This window comes from Macaca fascicularis, chromosome 4 (assembly GCF_037993035.2).
Source record: "Macaca fascicularis isolate 582-1 chromosome 4, T2T-MFA8v1.1".
NCBI classification, from domain to species: Eukaryota; Metazoa; Chordata; class Mammalia; order Primates; family Cercopithecidae; genus Macaca; species Macaca fascicularis.
In genome coordinates, this window is record NC_088378.1 from 5,122,847 (window position 1) to 5,150,058 (window position 27,212).

The window sequence follows — 27,212 nt, forward strand, 5'->3', positions numbered from 1 at the left end:
CAATTAGGAAACCATTTTAGATGCACTATAGGATACAGCAAGTGAATAAATACATTGATGTTTTTGGGAACCAGGGATTTCACTGTGATGAAAGAGACTTAGACAAATGAATGGCTCCTAATTTCTAAAATAAGTACATGTATGTATATGTGCACATGTATGTGTTTGTGTGTGTGTGCGCACGCGTGTACATGCACTTATTGCTTAGATCTGTCTGCTGCAAGGGCCAGGAAGAAAAGACACCCCAGCAGCAATGAGCACACCTAGTAACTGTGTCTTGGTCTGTCATTCCATTAAAAGGAACCGGTGTTCTGAGAAATGGCTGACCCCAGGGCCTGGAACAAAGTAGGTACAAATGAGCCCAAAGCATCTTATTACGCCAGAAAGTAAGGAAGTGTTTAGAAATGGTGGGGGCGGCCGGGCGCGGTGGCTCAAGCCTGTAATCCCAGCACTTTGGGAGGCCGAGAGGGATGGATCACGAGGTCAGGAGATCGAGACCATCCTGGCTAACATGGTGAAACCCCGTCTCTACTAAAAAATACAAAGAACTAGCCAGGCAAGGTGGTGGGCGTCTGTAGCCCCAGCTACTAGGGAGGCTGAGGCAGGAGAATGGCGTAAACCCAGGAGGCGGAGCTTGCAGTGAGCTGAGATCTGGCCACTGCACTCCAGCCTAGGCGACAGAGCAAGACTCTGTCTCAAAAAAAAAAAAAAAAAAAAAGAAATGGTGGGGGCATGCCCTGAGAATGTGGGAGCCAGGTTGAGGGGATTCTCATTGGCCCTTTTAATGGATCAAATATGAGCATCAAAATAATATATAAAGGAATGAATTATGAGCGATTAAATACAGGAATTCATGAGTCCAAGATATTGTGCTATGAATAAATAGGTACATACGTTAGTCATTGAGGCATAAGGAAGTGTTTTTGCCTGTATGAGGGCTGATGTGGAAGAAGTACTGAGTTCGAACATCACCAAGGCACCAGTAGACTAAGCAGGAGTCAGGGTGCTGAGTTACGGAACTGAGTTGAGGAGCAGGATACTTGTCTTGTCTTCTCGGCTACCCAAAGGCTGCTTATTGGTTGTACCTGAAACAAAAAGAGTAATTATACAATGGGAAAGTCAGATCATGCCTCGATCAGAATTCATACCACCCATGGGACATAAGTGCCTCCAGATTTGAAATTCGGAAACAGACACCACCTCACCTCCATAGCAGTCCCGCCGAGATGGCAGAACCCTAACCCATGCTGAGAAATGTTGTATTAAAAATAGAAGGAAGATGCCAGACTCAGTGGTTCATGCCTATAATCCTAGTACTTTGGGAGCCTGAGGTGGGAGGATTGCTTGAGCTCAGGAGTTCAAGACCAGCCTGAGGAATATGGCAAAACCCCAGGTATACCAAAAAGTAAAAAAATTAGCTGGACATGGTGGCCCATGACTGTAGTCCCAGTTACTCAGCAGGCTGAGGTGGAAGGATCCCTTGAGCCATGCAGGTTGAAGATGCAGTAAGCTGAGATTGCATCACTGCACTCCAGCCTGAGTGACACAGTGAGACCCTGTCTGTATTCTTCAGAAATGTCTATGTCATAAAAGAAAATTTCCAGAAATTTTCCAAAGAAAAATTCCAGAAATTCTCCAGATTGAAGGGCTATAAGAAATAGGGCAGATAAATGCCATCCTTGAGCCCTAGACTGTAATCTATATGGGACAGGAAGATGGGGAGAACATCATAAAAGACATTATTGCATCAATTGACAAAACTGGGATATGGGTGATAGGTTAGATAAAAACATTGCAGTAATGATGTTAATTTAGTACTGTTGATACCAGTACTGTATCTATATAAGAAATTCTCTTATAGGAAGTTGCATTGAAGCATTTGGGGGCCAAGGGCCTAGAGATATATAATTCATGTTTAGCTGTTTTATAAAGCAAAGGATGATGGTGTACGTGATAGACTAAGTGGGATAAGATGTTAACAAGAGGTGAATCTGGGTAACAGATGTTATGGGTGTTTTTGGTATTATTTTTATTCTTGCAACTTTCCTGTAAATTTGGAATTATTTCCAAATAAAAGAATAAGACTGTGGGTGATGGAATTTAAATAAATGAACATATATAGAATAACTAAGCTATGCCACTTATGGAAGGACAGATATGACATAATATTTCTGCAATTATATGATTAGTTTAAAATCCAAGCATAATGCATAGCTATAAAGTCCTTCTTCCCAAAAAAGCTACTTCAAGGCCTACAACAAATGTTCTACGTTATATTATTGGCCCTCCTTTTCCTCATTTATAACAGAGTATTTTGGGGCTGGAGAATTAGCCTTCTTAGATAATTTAATGTTTCGTGTAGCACTAAAAATCAATGATTACATTTTGAATGTTTTTAGATCTAACCGATTTGCAACTTTAAGTAAGCTTTTTCCAGACTTTCTGTGTTTCCTGTACTTATTTTCAAATAGTTTCCCACAAGTTGGAATTTTTTTTATTTATAGAAATTGTTGTGCTCAGCTGGTCAATGTAATGGGGTGTCTTAGCCTGTTTTGTGCTGCTATAACAGAATACCTCAGACTGAGTAATTTATAAGCACGGAAATGTTTTCTTATGGTTGTGGAGGCTGGGAAGTCCAAGCTCAAGTGGCCAGCCTCTGGTGAGGGCTTTCTTGCTCCTCATCACATGGCAGAAGGAGGCAAAAGGGATTAACGCTCTCCTTAAGGCCTTTTTATAGTGCTGTTCATTGGTTCCTGAAGGCAAAGCCATCAGGACCTAAACATCTCCCTAGGCCCTACCTTCCAACACTGTTGAGATGGGGATTAAGTTTCAAACACATGAGTTTTGGATGGCGCATTCAGACTACAGCTTGAGGGAAGTATCAGTTTGTCTAATGGTGAGTGCTTATAAAGTAGTCTGTGAGCTACTTTGGTTTTGCTCATGTTTTCTGCACTATTCCTTGGAAGTGGACAGAACGAACACTCCATTTATCTGAAGGTCTCTCTTCTTCTCAGAAGGAGAAGAACCTAAAAATGCCCTTCCAAGAGAAGGGAAAATGAAAAGGTCTGACTATGTGAAGCAGCTCTCACACTAAAGCTAAGGTCATCCACATGGCAGAAGTGCTGAAGCCTTGCACAGGGCATTTTTGTTCTTAAAGAACTCCTTAAGGTCTTAGGGGGTCATTGTGGAAGCAGTAATACAGGGATGAGGAAGCAAGGCCACTGACGGCCAAGTGGACACCTGGCATGGAACAAATTGGGGAAGCATCGTCAGAGAATTGCACTACATTTCCTAGGCTCACATGACAAATTTATTACCCTTACCATAGCTTAGATGAAATTTGCCCTGTAATTTGATCAGTTATAACTTTGATAGGGGTAGAGGTGGCCAGAGGAAAGGAAAAGAGTATTCTAGTGCTCGCAAAGACTAATTGCCCACTGTAGAGTAATAGCGGGGCTTTGGGTTCCTACATCAATCTCTCATGAGTCTTAATCGAAGCTCCTTTGACACTGATCTGCTCAGATTAAGTTGGTGACATGGAGTTTCCAGATGTGCAGGATAGGTGACAGATTATAAACTGCACTCATACCACCAGAGTGGTGCCCAGCTAAGAGGGCTGGCATGAAGCAGCATCTGCCCCCTTGACACCAATAACCCGTAATCCTCAGCAAAGTCTAACTTTTTTTCAGGTCCTTCTGCAGAAGGTGGGCAATTACACGTGCACTAGAAGTGTGGGCCTACACACCCTCTCGCCCCACATGGCCAACTCTTCTCCTTTAGCTTCTTAACCCAGAACAGCCTCTTCTAGCTGTTCCTCCTGCCTCTGATTTCACCTCCTTCTGATCCACTCATCAACTTTCCAACTCAAACATGTAGGACACCATTTTATCTCTTTCATAAAGCCCTTCAGGATGCAGGCTCAACCCTTCAGCACAGGCTGAAGGCCCTTAATTGTCTGTTTACCCTCCATCCCAGCACTGGCACCCAAACCACCCTGATGCTCAGCAGTCCAACCATCCCACTCACTCCCGCCTCTGGGGTTGCACACCTGCCTCCACTGTGGAGCTCCCCCAAGGCCTGCAAACCCATCTTGGATGCCGCTCCCCTTGTGGTCCTCTCTCCCACCTCTCTGGTGGCCTGGGCTCCAGGAACTCCTGCACTGGCTGCCTTCATCAGTGCCCTCGTCAGCACCTTGACACCTTGATAGTGTGCCTACCCCTCTCCTCCGCTGGATTAGGACAGCCTTGAGGGGAGATCCCAGGACTTCATTCTGGAGCCCTAGAGCTCAGCAGTTATTAAATGACTCAAATGTTTGACACCTTATTTGGGTACTCCAAAGCTCCAGAAACAGATATATTTATTTGCTAATGAGAAGGGATGTGAACATATTGAAACAGGAAGGATGGGAAGGAGCAGGCGGCTTTGAGAACACAGGTAAGCCTGAAGGTCCCGTTTACCTCAGTGGTGGCCAAGGGCTAGGTGGGCATGCCCCTTGGTGCCCATGGAAGGCTTAAGGCAGAAAAGAAAAGAAAAGAAGACTAATGGAGAGAAAAGAAAGAAAAAGGGGAAGGCAAAGAAAGGATTGAAGAAGAAAGTGAGGAAGGTAGAGAGATTGCATTTCTCAGGAATCACCAGAGATGTGACAGTGGTCTTGGGCAGATACACACACACACACACACACACACACACACACACATTTAATGTGGGAGATCACTATGGCAGAGAAATGGCCTTTGCCAACCTCCAAGCTCACTTTCTTCTGTGTTCTAAGAGAAGAATCAGGCAACTCCCGAATGTGTGTGAGAGGTAAAGAAAGTTTGATGAGGTTATGTAGTTTTTATGCAATTATAAGCAAAGGCAAAATTCCTGCCATTAGGAAGCTGACATTTTACTGGGAAAATAGACTAAACAAGGCAGGTAAGTGAACTACAAGCAATGCATGGAGGAAGTAAAGCAAAGAAGGGCAGGAATAAGTGCTGGGAGAGGTGGTGTAGCAGTGTGTGGTGGGGTGGACGCTGGAGGCTTCTTGAAGAGGTGCAAGAGGAAAAAATGTGAAAGAGGAAGAGAATGTGCCCTGCAGATATTCAGGACATTGGGCAGAGGAGTTTCTGGAGAGGAATCAGCAGCTGCAAAGGCTCTGAGTTGGGAGGGTGCCTGGTGGGTTCTAGGAAGGCCCATGTGGCTGAGAATAGAGTGAAGGAGGTGTGGGCAGAGTGAGAGCTGAGGGAGGTGGTGACAGCTATAACCCAGACATGATGAGTGTGGGCTTTCCATTCACCAAGGTGGAAAAACTGTGGGAAGAGCAGGTTTGTGATGGGGGTAAAATCAAGAGCCCAGTGATAGCCTTGTTAGGTTTCAGACACCTTCGAGATGCCCCAGTGGAGCTGGTAGTTAGAAACATGAATCTAGAGTTTAGGGGATGGGTCTAGGCTAAATATATAAGTGCAAGCATCATTAGTATTCAGATTTAAACCCACGAGGCTGAGCAAGATCACCAAGGGAGCAGGGAGTGATGGAAAATAAAAGGTCCATGGATGAGCCTTGGGACACTGCAACCTGAAGACAGTGGGAGATGAGGAGTTCAGCAAATGTGACTAAGAGGGAATGTCCAGAAAGGTGGGACACAAATCAGCAGAGTGGAGCGTCTGGAAAGCCTAGTGAAGGCTGTGTTCTAAGGAGGTGGGAATGAGGATTTCTGTCCACTGCAGTGGCTAAGTCATCTTAGATGTCTAAGAATGGACTCTCTGATACAGAGTTTTGGGTTGAATGGTGACCTTCGTAAAAGTGAGATATTGCAGGCGGCAGAAGTAGAACTCTTAAGAAAGTGTTCTGGAACGATTCAAGACCCAGAGAGAGGAGAGAGACCAGAGCCACCCTCTAGACAGCTGCAGTCTGTTGTGAAGGAAAACAGAGAACCTGGGTGGAGATGGAGGGAGAAGGTGGAGAGTCGAGAAAGTTCTGATTTATTTTTCCATAGGGAAATGACATTATGTGTGTGTGTGTAATGGGAAGGACCCAGGAGACGATTTGGAGTGCCAACACAGTTGTGCGGGCTTCCCTCTCATGGCACAAGGGGTTGGGATCTAGTGCCCCAGTGACCTTTTCTGGGGTATGAGCACTAGGGGAGAAAGCTAAGACAGTGGCATCTTCTTGCAACCTTCTCGGACAGGTTGAACCACCAGGAGCTCTGCGCAGGTGTCACCACACTCCTAGGCGTCCGTTGTCACCTGGCCTGAAGCCCGGGTCTTGGGGTAGCAAACGTCCTTAGGTTCACTTCAGCCACATCTGTGCCGTCAGTCCATGGAAGCTTTTGGGTGCATTTATGAAGCTGCGCCCTGTGCCTGGTGCCTCAGAACTCAGTCCTTTAAGTTCCTCCCACCCAGGATCGGGAACGGGCCTTACCATTCTGCCGCTCCTGCAGCAGCTCTTTCTGGCGAGTGCAAGCCCACGGATTCCCCGCGAGCCGGGTTCGGGTGGGGAATCCGCGCAGCAGTCCCCTGCACGCACCCCCCCGCCGTGCCCTCCTTCCCTGCGCAGTGCATCGCTCGGTGCTCAGGAAGGGAGAGCGCGCGGTCCTGGGCCGCCAGCGGTGCTCAGGGAGAGGCTACAGGCTTGGCTTCAGCCCCCGCGTTGCGCCACGTCGGCGCTCCCCTCTCTGTTGCTACCCTCCGTGCTGCGGGATGGCCCTGGCTTTGGTCCCTATCTGGACCTCTTCATGGTGCGGAGACTGATCGCAGTTCCCTACGTTTTGCGTCCCAACTTCTCAGGGACAGAAAATAACCCTGGTGTGTGTTGGGGAGAAAGGGGAGAGCAGGCCTTTGGCCTCTTAAGGGTAGTTTGGGGTCCCCCCCAACTGCGCCGAGGCGAGGGCGCCTGTCCCCAGGCGGGAGGAGCGCCCCTAGCGCCGGCGACGTCTCTGCGGACCTGGTGGTCCCAGCGCGCGGGCATCCATCCATTCATTGCGACTCCAGGCGCGGCGGCCCTAGGACTCCAACCGAAATCTATGAATGGGAAGAGGAAAGAGAACCAATGTCTGTTTGCGCTCCCTGCTTCCCCGCACCCCAGCCTCCCTCCTGGCAGAGCGAACCCGACGCGTAGTGACAAGGGGCGGGGGTCGGATGGGGGGTACTGCGGGGGCGTGCAATAGTGGGAGAGCGTCTGGCTGGAGACTGCACTATTTATATACTCCGGTGCTCCAGGACAAAGAGGGCAGATTCGAGTCACCCCCCTCCCCCAGTCCCAGCACCTCCCCGGCCCGGCCCCCTCCTCTGGAGGCTTTGATTTCGTGACCACCCCCCCGGGGGGGGGGCGGGCTGGCAGGTGCGGGGGTGGGAACCGTCTCCGCGGGAGCAGCCTTGCCAAAGGTCCGGCTGCTGACGTCCGAGCGCCCGCTCCTGTCAATGAACGGCAGCGGCAGCCTGGGGACTGTTCTGGCAACGAGGCTACAGACGTCATCGCCTCCTGTTGGACGCGGGGGGGTGTCCGAGCAGCATCTCCGGCTTAAAGGGAAACTCTCTAAGTTCTGGGCAGCCGGGAGAGTCGTTCTTGAGAGCATATGCACCCCCAAATGTCAAGTGCACGCGGACACACACACACACACACAGACACACGCACGCACACATGAGCACTCATGTTCTAGAGAGAGAGGTCTGAGTCCGAAGTTGCTGCTGCTGGGAGCTTGAGCTGAGATGGACTGGTCTTCATGGGCGCCCAAGGCACTGGGTGCAACTTTCCGCGAGACCCCCAGATGGAAAGGTGGGAAGGAGGAACCCCACACACTCGCCTTTTGCGAGAAGATCGGCGCGCACCCCAGAGTGCCCCAAGCCTTTGGAATCTGCCTGCTGAGCGGAGCGCGCGAGCGTGGACAGGTCCCGAACTTGGCCGGCGGGCTTTCTTGGCAACTTGCTTTGCGCAGTTCTCCATGGAACCCTGGACCCACTGTGCTCCCGGAGCCTTACCTTTTTTCTTTCTTTCTTTCTCTCTTTCTTTTTAAATTTATGAACTCGAAATGAAGCGGAAAGCAGATACACGCGTCAGCATACTTTGGCGGGTAAGTTGACCGTTCCTTTTACCTATTATTTAACCCTTGAGAGTCCAGAAAAACTTAGTCCCAATCTTTGTGTGTGTGTGTGTGTGTGTGTGTACTTAAAAAAACTTCCTGTCCTTTCCCTCCACCCTGTTTAGCAACAAGAAAACGTGTGCGTGTGTGTGGTGTGTTGTGTTTGTGGACGTGACTGGGGGAAAGGGTGATGAGTGAACTCGAGAAAGAAGAAAGGGAGTTTTTAAAGCCGGAAGACTCAAGGGTTTGCAGAGGAGGGGAGAGAGACTGCAGCCCGCCCCAGCGCCGACTGACAGCCTCGGGGCTAACGCTTGATCCGAGGAGTTTGGGAGCTCCAAGTTCCCAGCGAGGGCTGCGCGCCAGCTGCAAACCGCAGCGGCTGCCGCGCCAGACCCGCAGGTGCCTCCCGAGGCGGCCTGGAGAAGGGATGGTGTGTGCACTGCAACTTCCTTCCTCCACAGCCGGCCGCCCTTCTCCAGTTCTCAGTGGGGACAGGACCCCCTGCGCTTTTGATCTTTCCCTCTGCCGCCACTCTCTTCTCTCCCCCCACCTTCCCCAGTCTCTTTTGCGAAAGATCCTATGATGTCATAGGGGAGGAGGGGGTCCGGAGTCCCCAGCACCTGAAAGCATCACTAGATTGCATTCTGCAGCATTTTATTTTCTTCATCTCACCCAATTTTCCTTGCAACCCATTGAAATCGCATCCTCCCCAAACACTGCAAACACTGTCCTGCCCCTCCTCCCCCCAAGCCAAGCCAAGCCCAGCCAGAAGATACCACTCCTTCATAGCTAGACAGGGCCAGGAGTCCTCACAGCACCCCACCCCATTGCCCCTCCAAATGGGGAAGAAATCCGCTGAGGCACCCAAGGAGCCTCTCATCTCTGGTTTGATCTCTCCTCCCCTCTCGGCTCACCCTTCTAGTTGAAGGAAAAGGAGGAAGGAGGAAGGAGGAAGGAGAGAGAGAGGAGAGAGAGACAGAGAGAGGGAGAGGGAGAGGCAGAGAGAGAGAGAGAGAGAGAGAGAGAGAGAGAGAGAGAGAGAGAGGCGCAACACCAGCAAACAGTCTCCTAGACGTAGGGCTACACTGATGGACCGGATTGTAGGATTTCTGCACTGAGTCCCTGCCCCTCTGCCTTTCCTGCCACCCCAAGTCCCTTCCCCTCCTGAAGCAGCAATCTCTTCCATCTCCCTCTCTGGGCTCTTCTCCCCACCCCTTCCTCTGCACCTAACCCCCTCCCCTCCATCTAACCCCACCTTCACTCTCCTCTCCGAGGGGGGAGGGCCAGGGGGTGGGGAAAGAAAACCCCCAAATCCCCAGCCCTGGGCAGAGATGTCGAAGAAACGCAAAGCCCTCGAGGGTGGAGGAGGTGGCGGAGAACCCCAGCTCCCAGAGGAGGAACCCACTGCCTGGTTTGGGGACAGCAGCGAGGAGCAAGGTAGGGGGCGGGGAGGGGGAGGAGAAAAAGGAACAGGAGCACATGCAGGAAGACGTTTGGGAGTTGAGATCCCTCCGCAGGAATGCCCTCGCCACACTTCATCAGAGCTCCCTATAGCAAGACAACTTGAGTAGACTTCTCCCCCACAGATGGGGTTTTACATGTTTCCTCAGGATACGGGGAGTGGGGTGGGAGTGAGCTGATTAGATAATGCTGGAGACCCAGATCTGCGTGGACTTGAAGCTGTGTGGGGAAGAAGTGAGGGTGGGGTGGGAAGGGAAGAGGCCAAGAGGTATTGATTGGGGACAGCTGACTATTTTCCCTCATGCCTGCCTGGCTGTCATGTGCATTGGTGTGGACACACTGTACTGGGGATGGAGGGCCTACATGAATGTCTGTGTGCAGAACACCTGTGTCCGGAGGGCAGGGGTGCCGGTGAGATCCCCCTCAAGCTCGTTGCTGATGAGGGACAGCAGGGAGGGACGTTTACTTCTTCCATGCTTCTCCAGTCCAGGGATGCTTAGGGCTGCGTCATGTGAAATCTTCATTCCCTGCACAGGCAGGGCCCTGTGCCTCCTCCTGAAGTTGGAGGTGAGGTTTTTGAAGCAAATGGGGTGATGTGCTGTGATTTCAAGGAGAGACGTGGTGGTGAAAGCAGTTGGGTACTTCTTTGCCTAGAATAACACCAATGAAAAACTGAAGATGGAAAATTTCCTATGGAAACACAAGTGATCCTTGGGTATCTGATTTCCACATAAAAGAAACCCAGGCAGACACCTTTTATTTCCCTTAAAGCTTTCTGGATTTGGTTTAAAGTAGGCCCCAATGAACTAGCCAGGCTTTTTCCGGGCTGCAGTTAAAATGCAAAGGAAAAATGAACCAGATGGAGATGTTTTGTTGTTGGCTAAGCTGTGGAAAATTCGGTGAACAGGCATGTTGGGGGAGAATCTGAATCTGGATAGGTAGGCAGCTAGGTAGAGGGGTTGTTTGTGTGACTGATTCCTTCCTGCAGCCCAGCTCTGTGGCTTCGGTTGTGGCAGGGGCCGAGCTGGGCAGAACATCCAGAGAGATGGGCTTGGGCTCCTGTCTCCAAAATGGAGGCAATGGCTCTTCTCCTTTGACGTCACAAGAAACACCAAGTCACAGAAGTCCTTTCCCCTGGAAAACATGAATCTTTGTGTGCAATGGGAACCTTCGGCATGGCTTGCGTCCATTTCCAAACAAAGGACGGGTTCTGGTCATGCCCGGAAAGTGCATTTTGGTGACACTGAAAGGAGTTGAGAAGAATCCCACCGCTTAACTCAAAAGGGGTATTTCAGTAACTGCAGGCTTTGACTTTCTCTGCTCAGTTATGATTTTAGAGCAATGCTAGGGCATTTCTTAAGTTACTTTTACTGAAAAAAAATGGCATTTGGTAAGAAATTCAAGGTGTTGCAGGTGACTTTATTTGTATGGTTGGTATTTTTCCATCTTTGGGGGAAATAATTCAATATCACCATGAGAGTCTGGCAAATTCATCAGCTCCATATGCAGCATTTAGTTTTGACCTCGGGTCGCTCTGTAAAGGCACATAGCCTTTTCTTTTGGTTAATAGCAAACCAAGTCTATGGGAACTGAAACCATTATTATGGTAAATAACAACCTTAATATTTTAATGCTATTTTAAAAATTAATAAATGTATGACTGCCGGCTGTGAAAAGAAATAAGAATTGTGTTTCAGCAAACATTTTTCATCTTTTTGGTGGACATATTTGGTATTAGGATTTAAAAAAATCTATGCTATGGAAATCTATACTACCAGTAGCAAGTCATTCCCACATTCCCCCGGTAATACGAGTCTACAGAGAATATTTTGCAAATCAGAAGAGTCAACAGTAAATACCTGTATCCATAGTACTCAGAGATGATCCTAATTTCAAAATGATTTATTGTACAATTTTTTTTTAGCATAAAAATGTCTAAAGATTTTATTGTATCCTTTGTATTTGGCAACTAAAACTGCTACTTGATGATTGTCTGAGAATATGTAACTGTAGAAACCATTGAGGGGTGAACGCTCCACCACCATGGTGTTGGGAATATATTTCTTGGGAAATGGCAACCATGGCCCATGCCTGCAATGGCGGGAGCACATCTGTGCATTTTTGGTGGATGTCTGTGGTATATGGCTATATGAATACATGGCTGTGCACGCTTTCACGATGGGAAACTGGGAGGCCAGGTAGCTGGCAGTGTTTGAGTGACAGCTGTTCATGACACATAACCACGTACCCATGATTAAGATACTACATTTTCTCTGCCTCTCAAACTCAGTGCTGTTGGTTTTTACCCCTTTGGGCCTCTAAGCCAAATTTGACTGTACACACACTGCAAAACAGAGAAAAGTATATATGTTGGTATTGCTGACCTGGATGGAACCTCAGAGGGTTATCTTTTAAGTTCCAACAACTTGGAAGGTTTACGTGTTTGCTCATTTCAACCATTGAGAGTATATTCATAGAATGTATGAAATGAAGGCAACTGGAAATTAAGTTTCAGTGGTGGTCAATGATTTTAAGATGGCCTGTTGGCAGGTTGCTTTGACTTGAAGTTTTAAATAGCTAATAGCTGACAGGCTTATAGGCTGCCTAGAGAGGAGTGCGGTGGGAACTTTGAACGTGAGAACTAAAGCCCTTTGGTCCTGTTCACGTCCTTCCCTACCACCAGTCCATCCCACAGTGCACGTGGTCTCCAGCCACAGCTGCTAAGTGCTCCTTTCAGGTCCTGTGCTGATACTTCCTGGCTATTGTGCTGTGTGGCCCCTGTATTGTAAATAGTTTCTCTTTAGAAGATTCCTTATACTGATGAACATAGGATAGTAAATGGGTCATTGTGTACACACTCAGATGGTTTTGGTTTCCTCCCTGACCTTAATAGATCCAGCCTGCTTAATTTAACTAGGTAAAAGGGAAGATGAAGTACATTATCCTAGCTTAGATTGAATGTTTCTTTGGATGTCCACCGAAGTTATTTGACATGTGCACATGTGTGTGTGTGTCTGTAAAATTGTGATTACGATATTTTCCTCTTGTGGGCAGCAGCTGGCTGGCTCCGTGTCCAACATGTGTGTGGTCTATACTGATGGAAGATATTAGCATAAAATGTTAAACTTATAAACATTTTTCCTTTGTAACTTAAAGAAAATTGGTGTGCAAATGGACCATGCCAATGATAATTTTTGTTTTGTTTTGTTTCTTCTTTTCTTAATTGCTTTGAACTTGGACATAAGAGTGTGTTACAGTGTTTGGTTAACTATAACTGAATGGACATGTGGAAAGCTATATGGGAAGAGTCTTTGATGAAAACCTTGAATAATTGTATTTATTGATCTTATAACTAATAAGAAAGTACTTCAAAAATTTTTTCATTCTCTTCGCATTCTTTTTATATTAGTCTCTTTTCAAATAATTAGTATTTACTTAAAGAGTTTGGTTTAATCACAAGATATCTTATTAGTTACTATACACTTAAGAAGTAATACTAACTCTATTTTACCAGTTACGCTATAGTTAGAAACCTGTTCTCTTAGTACCTGTAGGTTCTCTGAAATCTATCTCTATTCTCCCCTCTCCCCACTGTCACCCTAATTGGACTATCTTGCTTCGTCTTCTAGTTTTAAGCTTCATGTCTTTCAAGATGGTTTTAAGTTAGGAAATTACTTAACTTAAGTGGTATATTCTTAAGTGGTATATTCTTACATTAAATTAATCTCATGACTGTTTTAAAAGTAAGTAGTTTCTGTTTTGTATGAAATTGGTTAAGATCCTCCCCAGCCCAGTTTTCTGGGTTCTTGCCTTGGTAGTGTTTAAAGCCACCCAAAGGGGAGCCTCTGCGACTGAATGAATCTAGGGGACATTTGGGCATGACCAACTCATGCATTCCTTGAATTTCTTGAGCCATAGTGAAATATGGGTAGCTATTATGTGGTCAGATAAATCAGTGACTGAGTGAACATATGGTTTTCAATAACCACATACCTCTACCTCTCTGATATTACAATAACACCCGGATTTTGTAGCTTTCCTGTATTATTAATGGGTAGTTAGTATTGGGAGAACTTGAAACTGGGTATGAGAAGTAGCATCAATTTTATGCCTCTAAAACTAGTTAAAAGTGAATGTGTATGTTGTTAATTGACCTACATCTACCTAACCCCTACCATCAGCTGGATTGATCTTTCCAATAGATTAATGTTTCTGATTAATTGTTCAGATTGCCTAATTCTAAAATAGCTCACAAAAATATCTCTCAAAGGGTGATTTACATCACTGATATTAAAAAATGGGCATGACCCTTGGAAGAGGAAATCAATGTTAAAGACAAACAGTCATACAAGCATGCATTTTTACAGAAGTTTGATGGCAAAGGCGGTTATTGTTTCTACATTTGTTAAAGTTCTTGTGTTAGTTTCTTTGGCTTCAAACCAGAAAGGCCACTACCATCCAGGGGGCCAAAGGAGGTGGAAGAGGTGACTTCGAGGAGAAATGGAGCTCAAGAATGAAGGCTGCAGAATGGAATAGAGGCCTCAGTCCTCTCTCATCTTTGGACATGCCCCTGCCTTTTTGATTCAAGTGGTAAAGGAAATGACCAACATCTGAAAGACAAAGTCACCACTATGTGCCTTTTTCCTCCCCTCAGGCTGAATTGAATGGCCTTGGTGATCCAGTTTCTGTGACTTTGATTATGACTTTGGAAATAAATGAACTTACACCATAACTGGACTCCAATCTAAATGATAACTCACAAAGGAACCAAATGAGGGGTAGTTATTAATCTGAAAGAGTGGGGAGAGGAAGTTACCTAAAAACTGGATTCTTTGAGAAGCCACTAGCTGGGAGGATACTCTCTTTTTAGAACTGGCAGAAGTTCTGAGCATCACAGCACAATAATGTAGAGCACCTTTTGATCTAGAGTACAGCAGGGACTCTTCTTTATGTTGTAAATGGCCTATATTTACCTACATTTATATTCCTGTTTGCCAACACTTGCTCCCCAACAAACATGCACCTGGCCCTCCCCTCCAGGGGAAAACAGAACTGCAAATAAACAGAGGTGAAAGTTATGTAACAATGCTGCCTCCTGTCGCTTCTATGGCTAGCTTAAATAATACAGATGGAATACGTGTTTCTCAGGTAAGCAGAAATTATCTTCACCTGTTAGCAGGAGGAGCACTTTTAATAAAAAGAACTGCTCAACTGTGACATGAAATTCTTAAGAGCTCTTTGACTTTGTCTTTCCTTCCTTGAGGAATACAAGGTAGCAATCACAATGACCATTATCTTGATATGATATATTGCATATATCATATAGATACATGCATATATCATATAGATACATGCATATATATTATACACACATGGAAACAATAGTCAGTGGTCATGGGAAGAGGTACAGTAAGTCTTCCTCCAACCCCAAATGTCACCTATATGACCCTGGTCCTTATGTAGCCAACCAGAAATTTCCTGAGCACACACAGGATGATATACGTAACATTCCTTTCATAGAGAGACACAAGTATCCTGTTAAACTGTTCTCCTTATACTTTGCTTTATCCACTTACCTGTGTCTTGGAAATGTATCAGCATATATAAAACTACCTTTGTTGCCTGTATACTATTCCGTGGTACAATGTGCCATAATTGATTTAACTAAACCCTACTGAATGACATTCAAAATACTAGTCTCTTGCTTTTATAAATAAATAAAGTTTTCATAAGCAACCACACAGTACTTTTTGAACACATGTATACATTTATATGTTGGTAAATTCCTGGATATGGAAGTTGAGTCAAAGAGATGATAACCATTTGAATTCCATCGAAGGCTATTTGCCGATACCTGCCGTAATTTTCTTACGCAGTTTGATCTGTCATGAGTACAGACACTATATTTTGAAAATCCCAAATTGGGATATTTGGTAAATATAAGCATATTTCTCAAAACAGTGAAATATATTTCTCAAAACAGTGAAATAGTCAACAGACTATTTGAAATGTAGAGAGTCCCAGAGGTAGGGTGATTACGCCTAGGATGGATTTTAGGATTTATGAGACAGCTTTTCTTCTTCCCCTGCTCTCTGCTTAAGGTGGGTGTTGGCATGAGCGGTGTTGCATTACATCCATCTCAGCAACAACACATAGGCACAGGTTTGTGATTTTGCCGCAGAATAAACATTGAGGGAATTTAAGTAATGACAGAGAATTAATTCTGTTATTTTAAAATGTGTATTATTTTATTCAAGAGTAAGTCTTACTCTTGAATTCTCAGATAACCACAATGGTAACTCTGGGTGTTGTGACTTTTGCACATTTTTTCTATTTAGAGATTCTTAAATTTGTCAGTCAGAATGTTGGCTCTCAAAGAGTGGGAGTGGTGGTGTCTTAACTGTGACATTTATACCGTGTGGGAGCTGATAACCCCTGCCTTGTCCCCTGTTTCGTCCCTGCCCCTTCCAGTGTGCCTGGCACCTAATGGGTATGCCAGCGTTTCTTGTTGAGTGAAATCATGAATGTTTTTGTAACTGAGCCAACTTGAATTAACAAGTATCTTATTTAATAGAAACTATAATATTTCTACTTGTAAATGACTATAGATAAGAAGAAATATTTATATTGAGCTGTGAAAGTTTTTTATTCATGAAAGAAAATCTGCTCTGAGATTAAACATGCCACAGCAGCACATATTTGTAAAAGCATTTTTCCTTAGGACATAATTTTAAGGTGCTAATACCTGGGATGAAAGGGTGAGAGAGAAGTAGAAACATGTTCCCCTTCCCCTTCTGCCTCATGCCTGGGCCAGCTGGGGAGAAAGCCCACGTGCTCCTTCCCTTGGTGCTAATGGGGAGTTCAGCCCACACAAGCCTCGGCCAATGAACAAGAACCCTTACTCAGCTCCAGCTCCCAACCACAGCAGGCCCCAAGCCTGTATCCCTGCTTTCAAGCCATTTTCAGACACACTGGGAGCCAGCCCTCCTCTGTGTAGAAAGCCTCACTCTGTGAGTGATAAACTGTTTTATGTCCTCTTGGTGCGTGTGTCATCAGAGTTGACATCTGAAAGAAATTTTGGGTGGGAGATCTCATGCTCATGGAATACCCATCACAAACATTTTGCTACATTTTCTTTTTCTCCTCCTCCACCTCCTCCTCCCTTTCTTATTCTTCCCTGGCACGCATAATTATTATTATTATTGGCTGAAGTCTTCAGAATTATTTATAAACATTTTGATAAGCTAAATACTTTAGATTTATTTTCTGACGGCAAGACATCCCTGAACATGACCACAATTCAACATCCATACTGAGAATGCTTAACATTAATATAACGTTATTATCTAGTGGGAGCACATATTCAAATGTCCCCAATAATAGCCTGGATACTTTCTCAATCCAGAATCCAGTCGGGAATCATGCATGACGTTGAATTGTCATTTTTTTTTTTTAATCTAGAAAAACTCCATGACATTGACATTTTTGAAGCATCTAGGCCACTCATCTTTCAGAAATCCCAAATTTGGATGCATATGATGCTTCTTAGTGATTAGACTCAAGTTAAATATTTTGGACAAAGATACCACATAGATGGCACCGTGCCATTCTCGATGCATCCCATTAGAAAGCACTTGACATCAGTAGGTCCTATCTTGGTGACATTAAGTTTGATCGCTTGGTTAAGAAAATTTCTACCAGACTTCTCCACTGTAAAGAGAAATAGTAATAAACTCTGATTATTCTTCCCTGACGCCATGGCAAAATGTCTGCTCAAAGGTGCAAAATGTTGACAACTAAAATCCTTAATTTAATATCAATTCATAATTATATAAATTTGGATTTTGTTTACATGCCAATATTTTTCTTTTTCATTGAGGTGTAATGACTTCAGATAAGGCACTTTCTGAGCTAAACAGCTTAGGTGAATTTTACAGGAAGAACTCAATGGATTTTAACAGAAATAAACACCAAGATGTAAGCCATTTCCAGCATTCCAGAAGGCTTCCTGTGCCCTTTGCCTCATCAGGTCCCTTCCCACAGGTAACCATTGTTCACCCTTCTGACCTCTGTCATCAATTCGTTTGCCTGCTCTGGGACTCTTCTGTAGAAATGGAAAAGCACATCTTCTTTGTCTGGGTTCTTTTCGTCAAACTTCAATCTATGGGATTCAGCTTCATTGTTGCAGTAGGTTGCTCTTTTTAAGTGCTAAGTAATATTCTGTTGTATCACCATTCCATAATTTACTTGTTTTTTCTACTATTGATGGATATTTGAGTAGTTTCAACTTTGGAGCTACTCCAAATAAAACTGCTATGCAACATTTTTATACATGCCTTTAGTGGACATAGATCCTCATTTATTTGAGGCACATACCCTATAGATCACTTTTTATTTCAGTAATTTGTTTAATGTTCTTTATTAGTCATTGGAGCTCCTCAATGAAGGTGTTGATTTTCTACAAATACATCTGAATATCACAAACCTTATATTCATAAAAAATTCAGATGCTTTCATGGGAACACTGAAAATCCAGACATAGAATCTTGATAAATGAACTAGATTTTATCCATAATAGAAGTCTATACTTAATTTTGACTCACAAATATAATTATGCTTCTCTACCGTGGATGTTGAATTTGGTGCTTGTTCATTTAAGTAGTGTATTGTGCTTGATTGAGGACTCTGAAGGAGACTGTATTAAGAAGAGAGATGGACCATCACCAAGTTATACCATCCTGAGGTACAGTTTGCTGGTAGTATGGATTAGTTTACCTCTGAGAAAAACTTACCAGATTGAGGAATCTCTGCCTAGGAAACTCTGTAAGTTCAACTCAAGAAGAGAAGGAATCTGCTATCTTTCCCAAACTGTTTTTTCTTGCTATTGTGATTTTTGATTTCCAACCTTCTTTATTTTTCTGCATCAGTGTGGCCTAATGACATCCACTTGCTGGTCTTATTTGGGGCTGGCCTGGACTAACTATGAAGTAGAAAGGGACAAGTGTAACTTTATGTCACCCTCTTGCCACAGAATAATAAATCTAATTTTTAAGTAACAGGTTCTGTAACAAGATAGAGAACTTTCAGTTATCTTCACATTTGGTTCCAGCCTGTCTCTCACCAAGGGAACTATCTGTCTGGGACAATGCTTCGATGTGTGCTGACAGCAGAGGGTGCAATTCCAGGGCTTCCGATGCACAGGGTTTGGCTGCTCCAGGAGAGCCTGTGGGGAAGGTGGGGACAGGAGAATGGTGTGGCGCACAGTCCGAGGAGGGCCCTGCTACAGGGTGGCTGGGGAGGACTGCAGAGCCCAGGAACAGCTGTCAGTTATTGTGAGCTGCTGTGGTGCGTGGTGGAAGACGTGACTCTCTGTGTGAGTCTAGTGCTCTGTCAAGTTTACCAAATTCTTGAGTGATTCAGAGAGGCTTTGTAAATGAAAACCCCATGAAGGGTCTGAGTTTCACATATGGGCTTTGATGGCATAAACCAGAGTGAGTGAGTGTGAAGTGGTAGCCAGAGTCGGGCCAGTCCAGGAAGACTCAGGTTCTGGAATATTCTTCGAAACAGTAGCAAAGGCTCTGGTGTCTCCAGGTAGGAACATGTTGTGATTCAAGGCAAATCACCCTACCCCAAGGGTTAGCAAACTCTTGGCTTTGAGGTATATTGAAGCCATTTTTTTCTTAACTTGAAGTGAATTGGAACATTTTGATTGTAGTCACAGCCCAGTCCCCTGTTTTCAACGTGGTATCACCTGTGGCTTGAGATTTAGGTAAAGATTACAAAGATGGTCAGAGGCCTGGTTTTACTCAGGGCCCAACAGATTTTAGTGATTCAGCCTAAAATCACCGGGGCTGAGTCAACATCAGCTGTTATCTTACATGATCATAATAATAATTAACATATCTACATAGCAGTAACTTAAAAGGAGACTTTTTAGCTTCATTATGAATGTCAAAATGTGTATGGAGAATATAAATTTGTCATGGCATACAAGAAAAATCTATAACTAACTGACAGCGTGCTAATTTTATCCATACCCCTCTATGCTTAATAGCAGGCTATTTATTTGCCTACTTACTTCCATTTTTGTTGTTCAGTCTCTGATTTCAGATTTCTAAGATCATCATTATTTGATTGTCTAAAATACAATGCAAAAGAATTACAACATGGAAGTGAAATGTTGTCAATTACAAGGTTTCATTAAATCTAAGAGAGGTGCTGGGAACAGCTCTACCAACATGCGATGTTGTTAAAAAAACAAGTTCGACTTTGAACTGAAAAAGGAAAATTGATGAGGGTTATCCTATGCCCCTACCACCAGATATTTCTGTTCCATTCTATTCTAGACATCAAAAATGTGCCAAGTGTCCACTAAGTTGAGTGCTGGACACACAGTGTCTCAAGAACAGGCATAGCCTTGCTGGTCATAGTGAGGGTGTTTTAGTTAACTCATAGAACAAAGTGCCCTCTGATAATTTCTTATTTTGCTTACTTTTAGTGTCTGCCTCTTCCCATGAGTATATATTCTCATTAAAGATGGAAACTTCTTTGTGCTTTCTTCCTGTGTACCTCTAGCACTTGGACTAAAGCCTGGCAAATATTAAGTCCTCTTAAACTTTTTATTGAATGAATGTGTGACTGAATGATTGAGTTCCCCTTTTAAAAAAAAGGTTTTAGTAGAGATGAGGTCTCGCTATGTTGCCCGGGCTAGTCTCGAACTCTTGAGCCCAAGTAATCGCCCACTTCTGTCTGCCAAAATGCTGGGATTACAGGCATGAGCCACTGCACCTGGAATAAATTGTCTTTTTAATGGAACTTTTCCCTTGACTTAGGATGAATCAAATGCTTTATAGAAAAAGGCTAAGGGGGACTTTCAGAGGAGCTCTCCAGATAGCCTGAATACCTCCCGGCTCTCAGTCAGTCTCAGTTACAAGTGGCAACAGTCAAAGAGAATAAACTTAAGTGAAAGGCGGTATATCAGCAAGTCCTGGGGAGAGGCCACAGCAGAGGAGGGTACAGAAAGCAGCCACCTCCAGGGTCTGGACCTGGGCTCCTTCTCCTTCCTCCATTGTTCTCCCAGATAAGGAGGTGAAGGGCAGCTCAAGGTCACACCCTCACAATCCCTGCGCAGCCAGGAAAGAATACCTTGTCCCAGTTAACCCAGCCAAAATATCCCAAAGGCAGACACTCCCGTTTCTATAGATAGGGCAGGTGTGTTCCTAGAAGAAAGTGCAAGACAAGACTCTGCAGACAGGCATGACGGTCACCCTCTGTCCCCTGTTCCTCCTGCCAGGTCCCTCTCACTGAGTAAAGGTGGCACCATTGCTGTCCTTTCTGGCTCTAGAGAACTTGCCGATGTTTCTTTTCTTGTCTAGTAAAATTTAGTACAAGTGTTCTCCTTCAGCAATAGAATCTGCCATACTGTGGTCCCAGAGAAGGTACCAATGAGATGTAAAATAGATGTGCAATGCTCTATCAACTGGTAAAGTCTTAATATCTTATACCCATCTGGTTCCGCACTCTTTATCATTCAGCAAAATTGATACTTACTTTTAATTATTGCTTATGATGTCTTCTCTTCCAGATCTCCCATTCTCCACTCAGTATCTCTTTGTGTAGACCTTAAGCCTCCTTGGAGACCCTTGTGAATTTCTACCTTCTCCAGGGAGCTTGGCCGTTTCCACGAGGGGCAGACGGGTTTGTTTCCTCCAGGACTCCAGGGCTCCGGGTGGTGTGCCAGGCACTTACTATACCACCTGGTGCTTGAGGATTGTTCCAATCATTTTTAGATCCCTCTTTCTCCCATTAGCCTGAAGAATTCTAGAGAAGAGATGTGTTTCATGCACATTCTTGCAGTCATTGGAGTCATTGTTTGTGTAGAAGGCCCATGACCATTTTCTGATGGAATAGAGACATATATTTGTGAAAGTTCCCACTTGTGAAAAATGTATGGATGAAAGAGGAGGAAAGATGTAAAGAAATAGAACTCTACATATGTGCATTGATGAGAAGCTCCCCTCTAACTACTAGTGATATCAGTATATAGTATGAGAAGGCAATTTCAAACTTATAATTGATATTTTTAACATTACTTAAGAGGTATTTAATAACTTAATGGACTGATTCAAGTGGTATTTTGTAGATGATAGAAAATATAAGCATCTATCTTGCATGTGTATATATATATATAAACTATCTTGCGTCAGACGATGACTGGTGCACAAGGTGGCAAGTTTTTATGCAAAATGCTTTAGTTCTGTTAAGAAACTCTGCATGTTATTGAAGAAAGAAATTGCCCAAGTATCGAAGAAGACATATTGTGATAAAGGAATAAAAAAACCTTACATGCAAAGCCACGTTACTATATTCATAAATGAACACTGCTGCCGTATAGCCATTTCACATCTGTCTGGATATTCCTGTGAAGTCCTGACCTCACCCCTTGTTTGGGATGGGCCAGTCTGGCGCCCACGCTGCGGTGCTTCTCATCTGTCTCCCTTTTCCCTGGGGCCTCTTCAGCAGATCACAGGCGTCTTCAGACTGCCAGCAACGACTGAGTCTTTCTTCAGAATTTTTTTTTTCATAACAAAGATTTTAAGCTTTTGTTAATGTAATACATTCCTTAGTCAATTTCATCTAACTTCAATAAAACTTCCTTTCATCTTTCACTCACAAAACATATGCAGGGATCCTAAGAGACCCCAATTCCATCACTTAATTAATTTATTTATTTTTGAGGCGGAATTTCACTCTTTTTACCCAGGCTGGAGTGTAATGATGCAGTCTTGGCTCACTGCAACCTCCGCCTCCAGGGTTCAAGTGATTCTCCTGCCTCGACCTCCCAAGTAGCTGGGATTATAGGCATCTGCCACCATGCCTGGCTGATTTTTACATTTTTAGTAGAGACAGAGTTTTGCCATGTTGGTCAGGCTGGTCTTGAACTCCTGACCTCATGTAATCTGCCAGCTTCGGCCTCCTAAAATGCTGGGATTACAGGCATGAACCCACCATGCCCGGCCTCCATCACATTTTGGATTGGGCTCAACCAGTGTTTTTTGAATTATGGATAGCAACCTATTTGTGAGCCATGAAATCAATTTTTATTTTTAGTGAGTCCTAACTATATTTTTAAGCAGTTGAATGGAATGGAAGGAAAGGGGAGGGAGAGGGTGAGGGGAAGAGGAGAAGAGAGAAGGAGAGAGTGTGGGAATGGAGGGGAGCGGAGAATGAGCTGGTGTTGTGCAGGGACTTGTGTGTGTCTGTGTGTATTTGGTACTCTTGTCAAATACATTTTTTATTGTGAGTGAAAGCAGTAATAAAATCCCTGGCCGAGACCATATTTTACAGGTATCTTGGTCACAATAAATAGAGCACCAATGCCAGAATTGTTCTGGCCTCTTGGCAAAAAGTAACAAATTATTTAATTCATTGAAGCCAGTCGCTTTGGATGAAAGGTTATCCCTTAAAGGGCTCTCAGCTGCCTTTGTTCACTGAAGGGGCACGCACCCCCATCTCAGCACCCGAGCCTCAGTGCCACTGGAGCCTCATGTCAGCACTGTCCCTGCTGGCTGACATCGTCTAGAGCTGCTTTTGTGTGCCTTGGCTCCCCGGCTGGATTGAACACATTTTAAGGGCTCAACCAAGTCTTCGTCTCAGTCATTCTTCAAGGAACAAGTAGAGTAGGTGTTTTGCAAATAATTTTTTTTCGTGACAGAGACCGGGACACATCTCAGTCATAGGTCATACCACCTGGCAAGGTGGGGTGAGAGGAGAGGAAGACAAGAGAGTCATACTGGGTGACCCTGGGCGGCAGAGAGAGTGTGGAGGACCCAGGGGCAGAATCCCTGTCCACCTGCGCAGGTGGCTGCCCTGCTGGTACAGGGAGTTCTCACTTCCCAGTAGCTCCATCCCGGCCAACAGAACAGAATGTTCCCCACCTTCTACCATAGAGTGAAAGGCGCACTCTCCTTTTTAAAATCATTTTTATACTCTTAAAACTTTTCACACCTAATTCTCAATTCTTATTCCAATGTGCTTGGGGAGTAATTATGTATTTTCTTTAAGTGAGGTTCTTTCAGGCTTCCTTTGTTACAGAGTGTACCTTTTCTTTCACCCCCTCACACCCCAGGAGGCTGGACTGCAGCCTCTGTTATTTATGCCGTGATTGCTACTGTGTCAGGTGTCACTCCTTATTCTATACTTTACCAGGTTTCAAGTTAAGCCCCAGTCAACGCCATGGGCACATACAGTTCTTTATTTTCCCCTTCAAGAGTGAAATCTGGGTGGTCTAGATTTGATAGGTACAGAGGTAAAAATAATAAAATAAATAAATAAAAGCTGTGTGGCTGCCAAAATGCCAGTTTTCAAAATTAATGCCAAGTTATCTTTGGAAGTGTCTGGAACGGCTGTGGTTTGCCATACTGCTTCCAATCCCAGACCTGAAGATTTAAACTTTTCTGTTCTCTTTTTAAAAATCAGAAGCAGTCAATTACTATTGTTTTGCCTCTTTTTCTCCCATCTTCAGTAAAATACATACGTAAAACTTGGTTCTTAATTGGCAAGGCACTGTTGGCAGTCTGGGCCTGAGTTTGGAACAAGAAAGAAATGAAAATGAAATGCACAGTCACACAGTCACACGTTTCCTGTGTGCAAAGACCCGGAGAGTGGCTATGGGTGATGGGCATGAGTTTATTTTCCCAGCCCTGAAGGAATTTCAGTCTTATAGGAAGGTAAGAATGTGTGGCATGAGCCCTTAAGTGAGGTCATCCAGTGTGCTGCAGAGGTTTCTGGAAGAGAGTGAATCATTTCTCCTAAGCTTGACTGATTTGAATCATGGATGACCTCGAACTTCCAGCGTGAGGCGCTCAAGAGTCATTGTGGGGGTCACCATCACGTTCAATCACGTATTTAACAATCAGAATTCATTTCTATGCCATTTAAAAAAAAATTAACAACGATTTCTTTCTAGCAACTTCTACTAGGTTCAAAAAGCAAATTGAAAATTTCTTTTTTTTTTTGTCTCCCTTTGTTGCCTAGGCTGGAGTGCAATGGTGCAATCTAGGCTCACTGCAACCTCTGCCTTCCAGGTTTAAGAGATTCTTCTGCCTCAGCCTCCCGAGTAGTTGGGATTACAGGTGCCCGCCACCACCCCCGGCTAATTTTTGTATTTTAGTAGAGATGGGGCTTTGCCATGTTGGCCAGACTGGTCTCGAACTCCTGATCTCAGGTAATCCACCTGCCTCGGCCTCCCAAAGTGCTGGGATTATAGGCATGAGACACTATGCCAGGCTGAAAAATTTTTTTTCATTATCAAAATAATGGGGTCCAATTCATGTTCTGATAATCTTTCTCCAGTGCACTGTTTCTGTTCTTGTAATTCTATTCATTTATTCTTAAATAAAAAAATAAATGCAATTGGCAAAAATTCAAGAGACAAAAAGATATATAATAAGAAATAAACCTTTTGTTTAATTCAGTAGTGTTTCAAAGTTTTCTTCATATAGACATGGCTCGTTTCCTCTAAGTTTATTTTTAGCTATGTTTACCTTTTTATTGACTTTATAAATTGAGTCATTTCTTCTATTAAATCTTTTAAACAGTTTTTTTTGTATATGATAACTGTTATGGATATTTTTAAAAGCAGATATTTAAATTTTGAAATGATCTCAAACTTATAGAAAAGTTGCATGTACAGTAGAAATATTTTTTTTCTGAACCATTACCCCAAATAATTTAGTGTGCATTTTCTACACACCAAGACATTCTCTTACATTGACCACCTTACAACTACCAAAATCAGGAAATTAATCATGATACATCTCCATCATCTAATCTTCACATCCCATACAGGTTTTGTCAGTTGTTCTAATAACATCTTCGACAGCAAAAAGATCTGTTCCAGAACCACACATAGCATTTGTCTCTTTGGTTTCCTTCAGTCTGGAGCAACTTCTCGGTCTTTCGTGGACTTCCATGACTTGTGTTTTTGAAGATTTTGAGCGAATGATTTTAAAGATTGTCTCTTCGTTTGAGTCTGTTTTGTTATATAATCATGGTTAGATTGAAGTGATGCCTGTTGGGGGAAATATCCTAAAAATGATGCTGTGTTCATTTGTCCTATCACTGACGGTGTTTACTTTGACCACTTGGTCACTTGCTTCAGGTAGTGTCTTCCAACAGTCTCCACTGTAAAATTACACTATTTTCCTTTGTCATTATGAAGGAATTTGGGAGTAGCTACTCTGAAATCACATAAATATTTTCTTTTTCTCCAAACTTCTTCAATTTTTCATTTGCTGATTTACATGAGTATGGACTTATGGTTTCCTATTTTATTCGGTGGTTTGTAACACATTATTTAATTTATCTTGAAGCTTAAATTGTCCCAGGTTTGGGCAGTGGGAGCTCCTTCAGGGTGGTTTCTGTGTCTTTCGATGTGTACATCTCTATCTTGATCTCTCTCTGTTTAGAGGTGAGACATATATACATATACAAATGCATTTATAGCTGTATTTTTGTCTGTATTTAATCTATTAGGTTGCTGCAAAAGTAATTGCAGTTTTTGTCATTAATGGCAAACACCACAATTACTTATGTGCCAACCTAATATATTTGAAACCAGGAATTCATATCAACACCTTCATTTCAGCCAGTACCATTGGGCTACTTCTGGTTTCTCCTTTTTAGTATTTGTAACTCTCTTCTCCTACATAGCTATAGCTACAGCTATGTCTTACTTGAACAATTGTCTGGGTGTAGCCAATCTCCCATAACTGCTGCCAGCCCCTCCCCAGTGAGGACACTGTCCCCACCCCATCTGGGCTGTGACACCTGAGCCACCACCACTCTCCTCTATCCTTGGCAGAGCTGCTTATCTTGTCGGGGGAAGAGGAAGAAGAGAAAGTTTGGAAGCTAATTTGTACTCCACCACCTTATTGACTTCTGTTACTTACATTTGTTCTTCATATTATTTTCTCAGGTACCTCAGGTAGTTGTTCATAACATGATTTGCAGAAGGGTAATTTTACTTTCCTTTTCGAAACGTTATACCTCATGTCTTTCTCATCTGATGGCGTTGTCAAATGCGTCCAGAATGTCATTAAATAAGGACAGTGATGAAGACTTTATGGGAATGCTTCTTTTGTTTTTCACTCATCATAGTGCTGGCTTTGGGTAGAGACAGGGAGGTTTCATCAAGGTGAAGATTCTTAAGTGCAAACCTGGTACCACCAGAGTCCTGCATTCAACTTTAAGATGGATTCCCATTGACCACGGGGTGCAGGTTCAAGCCGGTAGTGAGGTCAGTGGGGCCCTGCAGGCTCTGCCTTCTGCTTCCTCTGTCTTTGCCTCAGGACTTTACTAATCGTTTTCCTTTTAATCAAGAGTAGATGTTAGAGATAGAAATTTATCACATGTCCTTTTTGCTCATAAATATAATCTTACATGTTTTCCTTTTTGATCTATTAATCATCTTCAAAACATTTTAAAGTTCCTTGTTTACAAGGAAGCCCCAGTTAGACACAACTGAAGTTTTCCATGTCCCTTGGTCAAGGTAGGTCACTTAAAGAATCACATGAAATCTTTCTCTCTCTCTCTCTCTCTGATTCATGACGCCTCACAGGGTGAACATTTTGGAGCTGCATGTCTGATTTTGTTCCTCCTTGGTCAGAAGAAAATCAGCGTGTTGAAAATG

The 27,212-nt window shown here is 43.8% G+C and overlaps 2 protein-coding genes across 4 annotated transcripts in view; one reads left to right on the forward strand and one right to left on the reverse strand.

Moving 5' to 3' along the window:
* Nucleotides 1–6,598: 6,598 nt before the first annotated feature.
* Nucleotides 6,599–7,971, reverse strand: LOC102128685 (putative uncharacterized protein FLJ36797). Its single transcript, XM_015448506.4, is given in 3 exon segments — nucleotides 6,599–7,257; nucleotides 7,260–7,304; nucleotides 7,306–7,971. Coding segments are annotated over 3 exon segments (711 nt in total). The 5' UTR covers nucleotides 7,456–7,971; the 3' UTR covers nucleotides 6,599–6,741.
* Nucleotides 7,529–27,212, forward strand: part of PDE10A (phosphodiesterase 10A) — a 676,118-nt gene continuing 656,434 nt past the window's right edge. For 2 of the 3 annotated variants that reach the window (XM_074036771.1, XM_015448495.4), the window contains exon 1: nucleotides 7,529–8,050. Coding sequence is in view for 1 of the 3 variants with exons in the window: in XM_015448494.4 (XP_015303980.1) it covers nucleotides 9,391–9,496 (106 nt within the window). In the remaining 2 variants the exon portion in view is untranslated. Of the gene's footprint in view, nucleotides 8,051–9,386; nucleotides 9,497–27,212 lie in introns of those variants that run through there. The other variant, XM_015448494.4, reaches the window with a different exon arrangement.